Source organism: Hordeum vulgare, chromosome 5H (assembly GCF_904849725.1).
Source record: "Hordeum vulgare subsp. vulgare chromosome 5H, MorexV3_pseudomolecules_assembly, whole genome shotgun sequence".
NCBI classification, from domain to species: Eukaryota; Viridiplantae; Streptophyta; class Magnoliopsida; order Poales; family Poaceae; genus Hordeum; species Hordeum vulgare.
This window is the reverse complement of record NC_058522.1, coordinates 304,321,774-304,338,777: the sequence shown is the minus strand read 5'-3', so window position 1 is coordinate 304,338,777 and position 17,004 is coordinate 304,321,774. Positions and strand designations below refer to the sequence as shown.

Here is a 17,004-nt window from a genome sequence, read left to right as displayed (position 1 = left end):
TTTGAGCTCCGTAGATATTGATTGTCTGAAAAGTCAAAAACATGCAAAAAACAACTGGATATGGGCAGTGAGTAAATACGTTAGCCGAGGAAAATAATTAAAGTTGTATAAAAAGTATCAAAAAATGTTATTATAATAACATGAAATAATAAAAAATATGAATATGTTTGAGACAAAGATACAACAAAGATGATCGAACAAATTTAAGTTTTGAAGTTGAACTTTATCTAGCATAATCTTGATCTAATGATGTAAAGTGTTGTGAACTCAATATGAAAGTGATTCAAGGCAATAGTCTATTAACTTGACATTGAAAATAATAATAGATGAGCACATAGATAAACAAACAGAAACTTTCAAGAATAAAGATGCTAAGATACAAGTTTTTATACTAAAAATAAAACAAGTAGATGTATCACGGAGAGCATAACACGGTAAATCATCATTATATACTGACAACTGAATCATGAACATACTCATGCGCACGACCAAGCACTTGAGTTGCACTCACCCCGAACCAATTACTAAGCCTCAATGCAATACTTGAGATGAGTTTTGACCCTTTAGAACTTTTTGATGGCAAATAAAATAATGATAGAGGCTTAAAATAATAAAGAAGTAAGAAATTAAGAATGTCTCACACTAAAGCAACTTCCCGTTAGGCAATGGAGAGGCCTTAATGTCTATATTAGTGCGATGAGTAGGGATTAACAAACAATAGTTGAATTAGAGCTATAAGTGTATGAAAGCTCTCCAAATAAAATAAGTGGGTGTGTGGATCCAACTTGCTTGCTCATAATACATGGAGCGTTTTGAGGAAGATCTTCACTGGAATATGTAAGCCAAGTTTTATAATGTAAATGAAAGGACATATGCTCCCTTGGCGGTTTTGATAATTCATGACAACATACATTGTCTCTTGGACTAACACTTTTACCTAGTATATTTCAGGTATAGTCCACAAAGAGCTTTGGCTATAGTATTGTGAGGAGAAGCCCCTTGATGAAGGAAGGAATAGGATTGGCTCAAGCTTCAAGCAAGAAGACTCTACATTTTATATTTGTAAGAAATCACTTTGAGTCCATAGGAAAGCCAATACTATTAAAAGGGGATGAGGTATTATGATGAATTGGTTGCTCAAGTGCTTAGAGATAGCCACCAAAAATACTCAGCCATTCTCCCACAAAATATCTCTGTCCAAACCCAAACCTGCAAAAGCGGTGCCACCACCATTTCCAACTCGGCCCTACCAATTTTACACTTAGACAGATCCTATGACAAACCCACCATCTCGGTACAACGAACATTTCTATCGGTGCCACCGAGATTGTGTGACCAACTTTCTGTTGAGAAGATTTCAAGTTTCGGAATTTCCGAGTTTGAAATCGGTCTCGCCGAGATTTGGAAACCAGTCTAGGTCATCTGGTACCACTGAGATTCATATATCGGTCTCACAGAGAATTCAAAAGTTGCCACATTTAGTGCAACTCGGTACCACCGAGATTCGTTTCAGTGTCACCGAGTCGGGCAATAATGTTGTAACGGTTGGATTTTGGGAGATGCCTATATATACCCCTCCACCTCCTCTCATTCATAGAGGAAGCACTCAGAACACACTTACACTTGCCAGATCCATTTTCTGAGAGAGAGCCACCTACTCATGTGTTGAGATCAAGACATTCCAATCCAATCATTTTAACCTCGATCTCTAGCCTCCCCAAGTTGCTTTCCACAAGATCAATCTCTCCTACCCCTGCCAAATCTGAGAGAGAATGATTGAGTGTTGAGGAGACTGTCTTTAGAAGCACAAGAGCAAGGAGTTCATCGTTCTACCACATCTATTACCTTTTGGAGGGTGGTGCCTCCAAGATTGGTTAGGTGTCGCTTGGGAGCCTCCTACTTCGTGTTGTGGAGTTGAACCAAGAAGTTTGTACGGGCAAGGAGACTGCCTACTACGGCCCCCGCGTCACTCTCCCATGGGCGGCACAGGTCGGCACAGGTGGATCCTGGCCTACAGGCACCACCGCTCCCCTCCTGCTCCCCTCCCCTTGTCGTCGCCACAAGGCACCGTCGGGCGAAGCCCGGCTAGCTGTGGCGAGGTTGTTTGACTCATGAGCTCTGATAGATCTGGAGTGACGGTGACTAATGGTTGTTCCCTTCAGCGTGCTTGGTTGAGGGCTGGCGAGGTGGCCCGCCCCTTTGCTTCGAGCACGGGGTCTTCATCAGCATCATTGGAAGCTGGTGTGCTCTTCTTGGGGCGGCGGCTAGTGCTCGCGCGACCTGTGTCTAAGGAGATGGCCTGCAACTTGGTGGGTGAGGCCATGACAGTTGAGAGCACGACGGTGCAGGCTAGGGACTAGCTGTGAAGCAGTGCGCAGTGGTGCTCATGATGTGCTGGCTTTGGGGTTGGGCGCGATTGATCTGACGTTCTAATGCCTAGATCTGATGCCAGCAGTTGCTCGGATTGTGGTGAGGGACTGAGGTACTGCTAGGCGTGTGCGCGCGTCTGTGCATCACGAAGGTGCGACAAAAGATGTGTGTTGAGTGGATGCGGGGCGGTAGCCCCGGGATGGTGGCTATAGGCCTGCAGCGGCAGCGACTATTGTCGTGGCGTAGACTTCGTCGTGGCATGAGGTACTGTGATGGGGTGCACGCGATGGTGGTAGGCGGCATGTGGTAGAGGTGAGCTCTTCGACGATCCGGGCACCCATGATGCTTCGCAAATCCAGTCGTGTGCCATGGAGCTCCGACGAAAGCTTTGCTCTGACCCTAGTCAGGGCCGGCGACGGCGACACCTTCATGTGTCGTCTACCTTCTTGGAGGTGTCGTTGTGGAGCTCCGTCGGTGTCACGAAGGATTTGTCTATTTGGATTTAAATCCTAGTTTCGATATTCGGAAGCAGATGGCTGATACATCTTCAATGTATCTACTTTTCCAAACTCTTTTGCCCTTGTTTTGGACTCTAATTTGCATGATTTGAATGGAACTAACCTGGACTGACGCTGTTTTCAGCACAATTGCCTTGGTGTTATTTTTGTGCACCAATAGAAGTTCTCGGATTGACCTGAAAATTTACGGAGAACTTTTTTGATTTAATAAAAAATATTGGAGAAAGAATCTACCGGAGAGGGGCCACCCCCAGGCCACAAGCGTGCACGACGCGCGCCCTAGGCCGCGCCCCCTGGCTTGTGGGGTCCCTGAGGCTCCACCGACCTCGTTTCCATTTCTATATTTCCTATCCGTGGAGAAAAAAAATAGAGAGAAGAGTTCATCGCATTTACGATACGGAGCCGCCGCCACCTCCTGTTCTTCCTCGGGAGGGAAGATCTAGAGTTTGATTTGGGCTCCGGAGAGGGGAAATCGACGCCGTCTCCATCACCAACCATCCTTCATCTACAATTTCATGATTCTCTCCATCATTCGTGAGTAATTCCATCGTAGGCTTGCTAGACGGTGATGTGTTGGATGAGATCTATCATGTAATCGATCTAGTTTTGTTAGGGTTTGATCCCTAGTATCCATTATGTTCTGAGATTGATGTTGCTAAGACTTTGCTATGCTTAATGCTTGTCACTAGGGCCCGAGTGCCATGATTTTAGATCTGAACCTATCATGTTTTCATGAATATATATGTGTTCTTAATCCTATCTTACAAGTTGTAGACACCTATTACGAGTTATGATCTGCATCCCCTAGGATGACAATAACTCAGATTCTTTCCGGTGATTACCATAGTTTGAGGAGTTCATGTAGTCACTAAGTGCTAATGCTTTGGTCCGGTTCTCTATTCAAAGGAGGCTTTAATATGCCTTAGTTTCCACTAGGACCCCGCTGCCACGGGAGGGTAGGACAAAAGATGTCATGCAAGTTCTTTTCCATAAGCACGTATGACTATATATGGAATACATGCCTACATTACATTGATGAATTGAAGCCAGTTCTGTATCACCCTATGTTATGACTCTTGCATGATGAATGCCATCCGACATAATTATCCATCACTGGTCCATTGCCTACAAGCTTTCTACATATTGGTCTTTGCTAAGTTACTTTCCCGTTGCTATTGGTACGATCACTACAAAACTGCTATTGTCACGTTTTCCATCGTTGCCGTTACTTCCATACTACTTTGCTACTAAATACTTTGCTGCACATATTAAGTCTTTCAGGTGTGGTTGAATTGACAACTCGGCTGCTAATACTCGAGAAACCCCTTGTGTCGAATCAATAAATTTGGGTTGAATACTCTACCCTCGAAAACTGTTGCGATCCCCTATACTTGTGGGTTATCAGTGACGATGACGTTTACGTCGTGTCCTCCTTGGAGGTGTCGCTTAGGAGAGGCGAGTGAGGCCGTTGTGAGGTATATCTTTGCCGCCAGGGTCGATGGACGTTGGGGCAGTGACCCCGAAATTGTGCGTCGAGATGGAGGCCTCGGGAAGCGATGCAACGACAACTCCTTGAGGTAGAGCTACTGCTCTGCATGGCTTGGGTGGCGATCTTGAGCTGTGACGGTGGCAAGGTCATGGGCTCGCTCGACGCATTCTAGTGGGGACGGTTGGACGTTATGTCAGGGCGGCGACCTAGAAGTGGTGCGACGACCGTGGTATGTAGGCGGTATACCCTATGCAACGTGGGTTGCAGTGGCCGGGTCGTGCGATGTCTTGGCTCGAGGACGAGTGGTGTTATGTCCGGGCGGTGACCCCGGCAGTGGGGCGACTGTCGTGGTCTGCAGGGCGGTTTTCCCTATGCAATGTGGGTTGCGGGTGGCCGGCTCGCGTGGCGTCGTGGCTCGAGGGCGAGTGGTGGTATGTCGGGGCGACGACCCCGAAAGGCGGTGTCGATTGATTGCACATGGCATAGTGGAGTGGTGGATGTCGAGGCGGTGTCTCCGAGATATTGCAGCTTCGAGGGATCCGGCTTCGTGTCGTGTGAGAAATAAGGTTGCCTTCAATGTTGGCAGTTGAATGTCACGTGATGCCATTGGCGCACATCATGTGGAATGCATGACCTGCATTTCTGCTAGAGAGTCCCGTGGCTGCTCCTCCCATAGTAGTCAGGATTCTTCTTTCCGACGGCGATGGATGGCCGACTTGTTCAGCAGAGCGGGGTTTCTGTTGGTGTGTGTATGTGTGGTGAACGCGTGTTGTGTCGTTCAGTATGTTGTCGATGAGTGTGGGCTTGGCCTTATGTGGTTCGATATGTGTGAGTTTGCTCGGACTTTGGTATATCGATTTTCGCTCGGTTTTTCACTAATTAACCGATCAACTCTCTTCCATTTTATTAATGGATGAGGCAAAGCTTTTTCCACCATTTTGAAAAAATGAAAGCATATAAAACTCTCTATATGAAGTACATGGTGCCATTTGGAAGCACAACTATGTATAATAAAGATAATAATGTGTTCCCTGTTTCTTTATTCTCTGTCTCTCTCGCTCTTGGACTCTTTTTAATCCTCACAGCTAGGGGCAACGCTCTAGAAAAACCATCACATTTATTTACTCATAACTCAAAAAGATCATAAAAATGATGAATGCAAATGAACACCTTTATAGTGTATTATGATGTGTAATGATCTACCATAATATGTAAAATAATGATGAACAATGGTTGTCTCATAACAATGTCAAACAGGGTGACCGCCGGAGTGGCCATGCTTCCACCAACAACTGCGGCACACCGGGTCGCCGCCATCGAACCGTCACAGATGCTCGTGGCCCGATTCACCGCAGCCGCCTGCCGTCGCGGCGCACCATCGTTGCCTCGCCGCTGCCGGCCGTTCACTTGGCCGCCCTCTGTCGGTCGTTGAAGCTTCGCCGATGTGTTACGTGGATGCGAGAGGGAAAAAGAAGAGAAATTAGTCACTCACGGACATGGCTCATATGCCAGGGTATATTATAAAGGGTAACCTATAGAAACTGATACAATCGCGAAAAATACCCTTTGTTCCTGGTTGTAGATACACCCCATGACAATTTTTTTAATAATTAAATAAAAGGTTAAAAAAGTTAAGAAGTATTTTTAGATTAAACTTGACTTTGTTTTGCAGTTGCATATAGATCTTTATGGAGAAAAATAACATTGACTTCATGCAAAAAAAGACAAAAATATTTGTTATTGTAGATCACTATTCATACTATTTTAATTAAAAAAATTGTTTTTAAGTCCACGGGTATTTTTTTTAATTTTTTCTCACAAGTATAATGAATTGTCAAGTTTATTTTAAAAACATTTACCTATTTTTTATTAAATTAATATTTTTATTATATAAAATATATATACACCCAGAAACCAAACGTTCCTGTCCTTCTCTTCCAACGAATTCATTGGAAGAACTCTAAATACATCGTGTGGACAGAGATTTATGAGCAAACTGCCTTTTCGAGAGTACATCAATGACATATCATAATTTTATAAAAGAGAGAGAACATATATAAGAAACTTGCTAGTGATGCGGGCATCAGAGCAAGCAATGCAACTCTACACCCACGTTAAGTGAAACTAAGCCTACTCTCTCACAAAATGATTGAGAACACCAACTCCTAGCCCTGCCTCTTTCCACTCACGAACTTCCTCTAAAATATGATCATGCAGCTGGATTGTTGTTTTGAATTGTTCCGAACGGTTAAACACCCTTGCGTTCCTTTGTTTCCAAAGTGACCATGACGCAACAATCACCAAAGTGTCAAATCCTCTCTTGTTGGCTCTGTGGAACGTCTCTTGGGCTTGAAGCCACCATTCTAGAGTGTGGTTTTGTGGGTCCGGTCTTCGCTCGTTGATGTTTAGGATGGTCAAACAACGTTCCCAGACTTCTTCAGAATAGCTGCATTCGATGTGAATGTGCTCCGCGTTATCCTCGTCTTGGAGACATATGTAGCATGCGGAAGGACTGTCTTGCAGCCCATGTCTCGCAAGGCGATCAAATATCCAGATCCGGTGCTGCACAGCTAGCCAAACATGGATCTTGCATTTCAGAGGTGCCCAGCTTCGCCAAGTGCATGCAGCAAAAGGAGCCCGCTGGAGACCTTGACAAAGTCTATCGTGGACCGATTTGGCTGTGTATAATCCCGACGTATCACTTAGCCACCCGAAGGCGTTGGAGGTGTTGGGATCTCTCTGCACCGTGACGATCGCCCACTGCAGATGTTCTTAACCTTTGGTCAGCCCTTTCGACCTTCTCGCCTAGTTTAAAAAATGGGACTGGACGAAAAATATTTTAATAAAAATTGAGAGAAGTGAGATTCGATCCTAAACTGTGTAAGCAATACACGAGGCCTACCCATAATCCTATAACCAACTCCGCTATGCTACTTTGTTGTTCATTATATGAAAATAATTTTATTTAACCATTGTTTCACACTATATTAACACATATATTACTCAACATTTATTATTTTTTTTCTTAAAAACCAACAATCAAACTTTTAAACCGACAGTCCGACCGATAAAAACATCAACAACGTTTTCGGTTTGATTTCCGGTTCGGTTTTTTAAAATGCCTCCTCGCAAACCCTGCCGCGGAATTGCCATCAAAGTTGCAGAAATTACGGCCAAAGATCCGCTCGGGGTTTTTCCCAATCCGACCAGACGGCTCGGCTCATCTCTCGCTCCCTCCCTGTCCTGGTTCCCTCCGCCTCCTTCCGATCCCGACCCCTCCCCCGCCGCTACGCTCCCCGACTCCCCTTCGCACCCCGCAGCCGCTCTCGCCCACCGGCTTCGCACTCCTTCCCGACACCCCTCCGCTCCCTCCCCCACCCCAGTCACCTGCCCATCAACAAGGTCACCGTCTCCCTCCTGCCGCCACTCCAGTCACCTGCCAACCAACAAGGTCACCGTCTCCCTTCTGCCCACAAGGTAAAGAACATCTTACATTGTCAATTTAGCCGCCCTCCGGAATTGTTTCTTGTATTTATGTATGTTTGGATTTGCTGAATCTTTTGCATGAAGCTTGTCATATATGTGCCCCCTCCGTTCATGGATCCATTAGTATTTTAGTAGTGGTAACGAGAATTTATGTCCGAGCATGTGAATTGAAAAAAATGAACCAAGGTGTGGAGCTAGGTCGTTCCTCAGAATCCTCAGGTCTGAATTACTGTAGCTATTTTCCCGCATAAAAATGGATTACTGTATCCATTTAACAAATTTATGTACTTGTTATCTGTTGGAGACTTGTAGGCAGTGCATGAATTCGGTAGCAAAATTGTTGTCTTCCGCAGGCCTTGGATAAGTTATACATGTTTGTTGGCCAAACAGTGAATAAATTGTACACAGGGCACATGCCCTTACATGTTAAGGCTGTATCTTTTACTTATTTTTTGTACTGTTATAACTTGTCAACAAACCCTAAATTAATATTGGAACTAAGGTGAATTTGATTGACTGTAGTCGTACTGATCTAGCAATATATTTTGGCAGCCATGAGAAGACTACTGCTCTTGTTGTCTTGCACATTTCCTTAATACGTTCACATACACGTAGATTTTTTTGGTGTATGTACGTATGCAAGAGTATGTTTACAGATGACACATTTATGCTTTTACAATTTATGTTAGCACAAAAGCATCCGAACCTTGCTCTTATTTGACGTGCTACTACAAAATTATTTAAATCTAGCACTTTTTTGCACCAAGATACTAGCGATCAAACAGACCACAAATAAGTCCAGGGGTATTACTGATGTTGTATCATTCACCACTGACAATAAACTCAAAATTTTAAAACCATTCAAACAGGGTATGGGCCTCTCAGGGCTTCCCCATACCTGAGCTCATGTGGACAGTTCATCCTAAGCTGGTTTATGCACAAGACGAAGCCCTTTAGAAGGCGTAATCAGCTTTTTTTTATGGTTAACGACTTAGGGCACAATTGGGCTCGTTGGCAGCTTTTACAAACATCCTGCAACACTTGCATGTATTATATCGTGTCATATTCCCCTGATTGTTATGAACAGCCCCCGAACCATGGATGACTATGGGATCCGTCTCCTATGCATCTCCAGGCATAACTCTGCACCCTAAATTAGTCGTAGAAGTGTTTGTTACTTGTCCAGAATGCAAATGATGTATGGTAGAGTCACTTGCCATGTACATATGTAAAAAGTAAAAGTATGAGATTGAACAAGTACCGCACGGGAACAGTTCTAGTACTATTTATAAGAAAACATTCTAGGGCTAGGGTCAGTATTTTTAGCCGTTGGTCACCGCTGTGAGGTACACCATTTGTCTTTAAAGGGCAGTATTATTTTTGTACCGATAAGATTACTAAACTAAAAGTTTTAATTTATATTTTTTACTGGCTTATTGATTTGGTAAGGAAAGCATTGGTGAAAGTCTTACCACTATTTCAAAAATCGGAATAAAGAAACAGGTGTATCTGATGTTGGATCTGAATTTAATAGGGCCCAGCCGAGCTTTCGACATGTCTGGACGTGAGGTCCGTGAGTATACCAATCTCAGCGATCCTAAAGGTTCTTGATTCATCACTCTCCTGTAGCCAACAAGTTCTCACCCTTTCTTGTCTGTTAGGCATTTTAATTGGAATCATTTTGATGACATTTGGGGTTTGTGCTGTGGATGTGCAGATAGGAAGTCGGGGAAGGGGAAGGACAAGATCGATGATGAGGACGTCACCTTTCAGCGCATGGTTGCAAAGGTTAACCGGATTGTATTGTTAGTTTGTTACTGCTACTGCATTTGATGTATATCCAAACACATTATTTTAAATATCTGCATATAAGATGTTAATATATCGAGTCTTACTTTTCTGCAATCTATCCTATTTTTTAAGAGAAATAGTGTCATTAGCTGCTGAAATATAATTGAAAATTCAACAAAAGAAGGTTAATTCTGCCAAAATAATAATTTCGACGTCTGAATGAACGGATTCACTAAGTTTTGCATTTATATGGTGTTAATGTGGCATGGTGTCGAATGTGCTGGGGTGATGATTTGCTTCTTTACATGGTGCTGTGCTAGAATATGCATTATATATGGATTGGTGCTGCTGATATAGAGTAATATAGTTGATGTTACCACAGTAAGTAAAGAATTAATGGACTGACGAGCTGAATTCCATAATTTTCTCTTGACTGACAGATCATCTAATGTGGTCAGAACATGGGCTGCCTTAGGTTGAGGTTGCGTGTATTATCTGCTGATATCAGTGGTTTGTTGGTAGAATAACATTTATACTACTTGGTAGCTGGGGCTGTGAGATGTCACAACATTTCCTTGAAAGCTTGATTCCATTACTAATGCTACCAGTTGAGTTGTACATGCAATGTTCTGATAACATGCCCTCACAGAAATTTTGGCTCTCTACTGGGCGGTTGATGCCAACAGATGCAGGATGTTGCTGGTGAGAGGGGAGGCTACCTTCATGGACGAGGAGGTATTTCATGTTTCTTTTAAGGAGGACTCCATGCCAGTTGCTTGTTAACCACTATTCTGTGTTACTTTTATGTTTTTCAGCATTGGACAGTGATGATTTGCTTTACCTCAAAGAGCAAATGGAGGCCGAGGAAGATGCAGAGCGTCTTCTTCGGCGTACAGAGAAGCGGGCATTTGCTGCTTTTAAGATATCCTCTCTTTAATGAAACATCGTAGCTTGCATTTTACAAAATAAGTAATATTTGGTGAATACGATTCAAGCGGTCCTCAAGCTCCTGGTATGCCAATTTGCGATAGTACACGTATTTACCATCTGATTTATTTTTCATCATTTGGAATATCACAGTAGAGACATGCCTTGCCAGGGGTAATTTCTGATTTAACTTGTCTTGTGATTTTCCACATCTTTATCATGTGATTTGTTTCCATTAGTAGGAATGGCAAAAAAGAGAAACATGCCTAGCCTCGTTTCTTATTTTGATTTGTGTATGCTATAGTCTCTGTGATTTCTTTAACTCTCGTTTTACAAAGCAGCGACTTTAGCTGATTCTGCACCTGCTCTACCTGCCGCTCTTTGTGTCGACTCCAGGCCAAAAAGCGATATAAGGTAAGCTGCTAAGCTGTGTGCAGCAAATATTATGTTTCCATCCACTGGCCTCTCGTAACGTTGGTGCATACCTAATTGGCAGGCAACGGGATCTCTTGAAGAACATTGTTGGGATCAAACCAAAGCGACCCAAGGTTTGCAGCCCTGCGCAAGTGGCAGAGAACGACGGACCTAAGCGGAACCAGGAAGTCTCTGCCAGCAAAATCTCTTCATGGCGGAATCAACCAATGGGTGCAAGTGAGAAAGAATCGTCTCATGCCGCAGTCGGTTGTGTGCAGCCTTTGCCAAAGCCAGCTGAAGCAACAGAGTCCGGGCCACAGAATGTCACTGGAAGCTTGCTTGGTCTGGCGTATGAGAGCTCGGATGAAGAATGACCAGTGGAGTAGGGAGTTACTGTAGGCTGCGTGTTGGTTTATCAGCGACGTTGCTAGATTGTGTTTCTGTTAAGTAGTTCAGGATAATTCAAGAACTCTGCTGAAAATCAACCTTCAGTTACTGACTGCTTTCTCGTGAATGTTGTGTTTTGGACACAGACGCGTCCGTCGTGCCGCGACTTTAGTTTCTGAAAATTGTAAGTGACTAGTACAAATGCCCGTGCATTGCATCGGGCTAAAAAAAATGCAGAACCTACGTCTATTTTTGGACGGAAGGAGTTTCTTTTAAAGTTTTAAAATATAATGTAATGCTTACGTAAAAATTGGATTATTGTTTTAATAATAAATTTGTTTTTTATTGAGTGGTAATAATGTTTTTTTTTGTTAATAGCATTTTTGTGTACAACGGTGCTGCTCTCGATGGCCACAAAGGTGCCGAGGGTGACCGAACAGGGTTGTATGCCGAACGATGTCTCACTTCCCCTGGCTGATGATTTTGCATGTCTCTGTGTTGGAGTGCATTGACAGGTACTGGTCATATGCTTCGTCGCATGCACCCTCAACTACGGATCCATGGCCATACTGGGCTACCTCATGTACGGCGACGACGTTGAGTCTAAGGTGACCCTGAACCTCTCGGAGGGCAAGCTCAACTCCAAGCTAGCAATCTACACCGCGCTGGTCAACCCATTCTCAAAGTACGCTCTGATGGTGACCCCGTGGCGACATCGATCGAAGAGAAACTGCTTGCCGGCAACAAGAGGTCCCTCAACATGCTGATCAGAACGTTCATCGTCATCAGTACGGTCATCGTGGCCCTCACCATCCCCTTCTTCGGCCACCTCATGACGCTCGTCGGCTCGCTCCTCAGCGTCATGGCGTCGATGCTGCTCCCGTGCATCTGCTACCTCAAAATCTTCGGCACGACGAGGTGTAGCAGGGTTGAGGTCGCGCTGATCGTCATGATCATCGTTCTCGGCTCCTTGGTTGCTGCAAGTGGGACTTACTCTTCTCTGCAGAAGATCATTCACGAGTTCTGAAGCCGAGTGTTCCACGATTTCAGACCATGGTAACACCCCTGCCCGTCTGGTTGGTGTTCTATAGCAATGCAAAATTTCCGAAAGCGCATCTAAAACTGCTTGTCGGCAACAAGAGGTCCCTCAACATGCTGATCAGGACGTTCATCGTCATCAGCACGGTCATCGTGGCCCTCACCGTCCCCTTCTTCGGCCACCTCATGGCGCTCGTCGGCTCGCTCCTCAACGTCATGGCATTGATGCTGCTCCCGTGCATCTGCTACCTCAAAATCTTCGGCACGACGAGGTGTAGCAGGGTTGAGGTCGCGCTGATCGTCATGATCATCGTTCTCGGCTCCTTGGTTGCTGCAAGTGGGACTTACTCTTCTCTGCAGAAGATCATTCACGAGTTCTGAAGCCGAGTGTTCCACGAGTTCAGACCATGGTAACACCCCTGCCCGTCTGGTTGGTGTTCTATAGCAATGCAAAATTTCCGAAAGCGCATCTAAAGTGAACAGCAGCTACGTCTACTTAGTGTTGTTCAGTCATGATTGGTTGTAGGTGAGGCAGGGATAGTATAATAGTTGCGCTACCTTCTCCATGAGAGTAGAAGAGTGGGTGGCGAGCTTGGAAATCAACTCCTTCAACAGAGCAGGGCAGGTATGAGAGAGATGATCGAAGTCGTGTGTTGCCATGGCCTCGTGGCAAGTCTAGTTTCATAAATTTCCCGTTTTATAATATATCAAAATTTATTTTTAAAGGTAGAAGAAAAAATAGCTGAAACAGATCATGGCAACATCAGTGTAAACACGATGACAATTCATGTGCAATGGACATCTTAACTTTTAACCCTCAAAAAAGGTCGTCAAAACACATCGATATGAGATCTAGTTTCGGCTAGCGTTTGATTTGATAAAATTGATTATGGAGCTAGATGATTTGTTGTACATTTAAAAAAATTGAACAGTGGATATGTAAATGTGATAAGCAATAACAAAATATATGGTGTGGCACTGTCGAAACATTGAAGAGTAAACATTGATGACAATTACTCCGTAAAAACACAAATGCATTCTACCGGTGAACAAAACCCACATATATAGAAACTATTAAAGAGTACCAACCAGCCTTCATTTCGGTGAATAATGTTGTTCCTATATAAAGTATATATTGACTTGTCCAAATAGCAAGAAAATGATTAAGGCACCTTCTTAAACAAATGGATCTTGCCGGTGGCCGGTGGCCGGCTGTCCGATTCGCCGGTGGCTTCTCCCAGCAGGCGGCGTTACGCCGAACTCTAGAGCAACCGAAGCCACGCCACCAAACCATCCCCGAGAAGGCACCTTCTTCCCAGCGGTCCATTTCCTCCCACCATAAACAAATCCCAAAAAGTCAAGACATAGGACCACAGCAATAGCCGAAAGAAGAGTCGTCTTCTTGCTGCACATCGTAGAACAAGTTTGGCTGATCGGTCATGGACAAGATCCTGGCTTTCTCCATCCTCAGCTCGTCGTCGGCAGAGATCGCTGGGGGGCACGTGCGGGTGCGCGCTCCGGTGGCGGCACTGGCCGGCGACGGCGGGTGCGCGGGACCGGGATGGAGCAGCAGCACCTCCAGGCAGGGAGCCTAGGTTCGTGGGGACGGCGCACACCAGTGGGCCGGCGGCGCGCGATGAGGCAGGCGGGCGCGGCAGGAGGTGGCGGTGCGCTGGAGGTGAAGATGGAGATGGGGATTGGAAGGCAGGGGACGAGCGGTGGGTGTGTTCTAACTCATGTGGGGGGTTTTGTGAAAAAACGAAACGTTTTTTAACTTACAAAAGGACCGCGGGTTGATTTTCAAACAATAGAGGGGCCTTTTTGCAAAAATACCGCGACGGACGCTAGAAGCAGTGTGTGCTTTATTATTAGGGGAGATTCTTCTGCGTACAAAGCCTTTAAAGGCGCTACCAGGTGAGTGATTCTGCGTACAAAAATTTTAAAGGCGCTATCAGCTAGCTCAACAGCCATCCGACGAGTCGCAGTGCAGGGCCAACTAGAAACCCTAGCCGCTGCTGCCGCCGCCGCCAAGAGAGCCAACCTTCCGGCGCCGTTTTCCGGTGACTCCTCCGCCGGTCGGTTGTGAGGGGGTTGTCGGATTTGATGCGTGTGGATCGTTTTTGCTTTAGATTTAAGGCCATAGTAGCTTAGGTTTTGGATGGTCCGACGTCTTGGCTTTGGCGGCGACGACGACGATGTTGAATAAAAAAGCTTCGGATTCTTCTTCGGCAAGGCGATCGTCTTTACGATTGGTGATGGATTTGAAAATTAGTTTGTTCAAGCGGGAATATCGTGGCAGCGACGACATCCTTGTGGTGGACTTGTGTCCTTGGGCTCCGTCGTGGCGACGACGTCTGCTCCAGCATCGGCACAAAGCTTAGAAGGTAGTTCGGGAGCGGATGCAGATTGTGATCTGCATCGATGACATCTGGAAGACGGGAACGTGTGCCGGGTTCGTGGTTGATGGATGCCATGTATGGTTTCCTCCTTTGGCGTCTTAGTCGTGGACGGGTGTCAGATCTGGAGTTTGATGGCGTGTCCGGGATGTTACCCCGGTCTGATTCGTTCAACGGCAATGACTTCATCTTTGATGAGCCATATTAAAGGTCCGCAAAGCTACATATCAGCGATAGGTGATAGACGTTGGTGTCAAACTCAGCGATGTACTGCTATCTTTTCATTTTTGTCATGTCGATCTTTACGTGACTTGTAATTTAATCTTTATGATATGAATGAGACACGTATAACCATAAAAAAAAATCAGATGCACGCCATCCTGCTCGTTGCTCATCCATCATATCCCCATTTGTGCCTGCCCTCCTGCGATAGCCGGACCTCCATTCGCAAGGCATCTCTAATGCCATTTATTAAAATTCTGGACTGCATGGTTTGGACATTTTTATACCATTCGATGATGTGCTTCAACGTTGTTCACTAAAAACGCCTATAAGGGGGAAGGGGAGCGAATATGGCTTTCTCTAACTGGTTGCGCGCGCAACGCAAATCCACGCCGTCGCTTCGCCCACTGGATCAGCGCGAGTCGTCCCCCCTCGGTCCCACCTGTTTCCGTTTATTCCATTTTTTCAAGCGCATACAGAACGAATACAGTCATTTCGTATGCCAGTACTACCTACGCGAAATAGGCCTCGCCATAGCTCGTAGCAGTCCCACCTCGCGCCCTCCGCCCACTACATCGCCACCATGCTGCCACATCCACCAGGCCGATCGCCATTCAAAATTCAAATCCCCTCACGCAGGCGCAGCTGCATCCATCGGAGGAACAAAGCTCACCGCGCCGCATCCCCTGGATCACCAGATTCGTCTGGTCTCCACCAATGGATCTAAGCGCCGAATCATTCACCAATTTGCTATTCAGGTTTCACTACCCATAAATTCCTCTCCGTTTTTCTTACCATTCATACGGATTGCTGATAGACATTTGGGCTTTTGGCAGATTTTGTTCCCAACCTGTCCCATCAGGAAGCGTCCCAGATTTCTTGGTGAGTGAGATTGAGGCAGACGAGGAGGAAGAGGCAGAGGCAGACGAGGAAGAGGAGGCGGAGGCGGACGAGGAAGATGGCGGACGAGGAAGAGGAGGCGGAGGCGGACGAGGAAGAGGAGGCAGAGGAGGCAGAGGAAGACCACGAAGACGAGGAAGAGGAGGCAGAGGCAGACGAGGAAGACGAGTTCGAGCATGATGTGCCCCAGTTCGTTTCTCCTTCGTCAAGCCAAGCCACGGATTCTGATAAGGCCATCCCAGACGATGAAGACAAAGAGCACAATACTAAAGCGCAGCCCAATCCATCTCCATGGCCTCAAAGGTACTGACATGCATCTTTCTGCCGCCACATTCAGTGTCGTATCTATCCCCTGTCTCTGTTGCTTCAGAAGACGAGTTGTTGTAGTGACAGTTCTTCAGTAGATCGTGTCGATCCAACATAGGTTAAGAAACCGTGCTCGCACTTGTAACGAGCTGGTGCAGTCTCAAGCGCGTGCTCCTTTACCCTAATATGCACTAACAGAAGAGATCACAGTCAGATTATACAGAAAAGTCTGCCCCGGTAGTTTAGCAAGTAAAAGAGTTTTGGTATTATTTTGCATTTTGCAGCACATGTACCTAGTTCCCAATTCACACGCAGTTGGATGTCAAGCTACTGCAATCACATACCATGCTTGTGGTGTTTGCTTGCTTATAATAGGCAGTTTGTTCGTTAGTTGTAACTAATAGCCGTGACGCAGTTCAGTACTACTGTCATTAGGCTGTGCAGCGACAGTTATTCAGTTCGAGGATTTGCAATCGATGAATCAGAACATTTAGGCAGTATGGTTTTTTACATAATTTGGGACCAGATCGACCGCACATTTATTTCTGCCGAAACAACTACCATAGGGGGCAGCAGAATGTTTGATTCAGGACGACGTTTGATACAACGAGTGTTATATTTGAATACTATAAACAGTCAGGGCCAATGATCGCTACACTAAGTATTTTATTTGACACACTAAGTATTATATTTGATTGCTTATGCTCAACACAGTGAAGTTTAAGTTAGCTGTAGTTACACAGTATTCAGAGAGATCTAG

General features: G+C 45.4%; 1 protein-coding gene across 3 annotated transcripts; it reads left to right on the top strand.

Moving 5' to 3' along the window:
- The first annotated feature begins 7,591 nt into the window (after positions 1-7,591).
- Positions 7,592-11,659, top strand: LOC123397641. Of its 3 annotated transcripts, XM_045092178.1 has the most exons (7): positions 7,592-7,854; positions 9,398-9,466; positions 9,581-9,651; positions 10,341-10,389; positions 10,470-10,576; positions 10,916-10,995; positions 11,078-11,659. In XM_045092178.1, the coding sequence occupies exons 2-7, from the start codon at positions 9,418-9,420 to the stop codon at positions 11,367-11,369; spliced, it is 648 nt and encodes a 215-aa protein (XP_044948113.1). In that variant the 5' UTR covers positions 7,592-7,854; positions 9,398-9,417; the 3' UTR covers positions 11,370-11,659. The 3 variants fall into 3 exon arrangements, with proteins under 3 accessions (XP_044948113.1, XP_044948115.1, XP_044948114.1); XM_045092180.1 differs by lacking the exons at positions 7,592-7,854; positions 9,398-9,466 and having other exon boundaries at positions 10,304-10,389; XM_045092179.1 differs by lacking the exons at positions 7,592-7,854; positions 9,398-9,466 and having other exon boundaries at positions 9,588-9,651; positions 10,095-10,389.
- Positions 11,660-17,004: the final 5,345 nt, after the last annotated feature.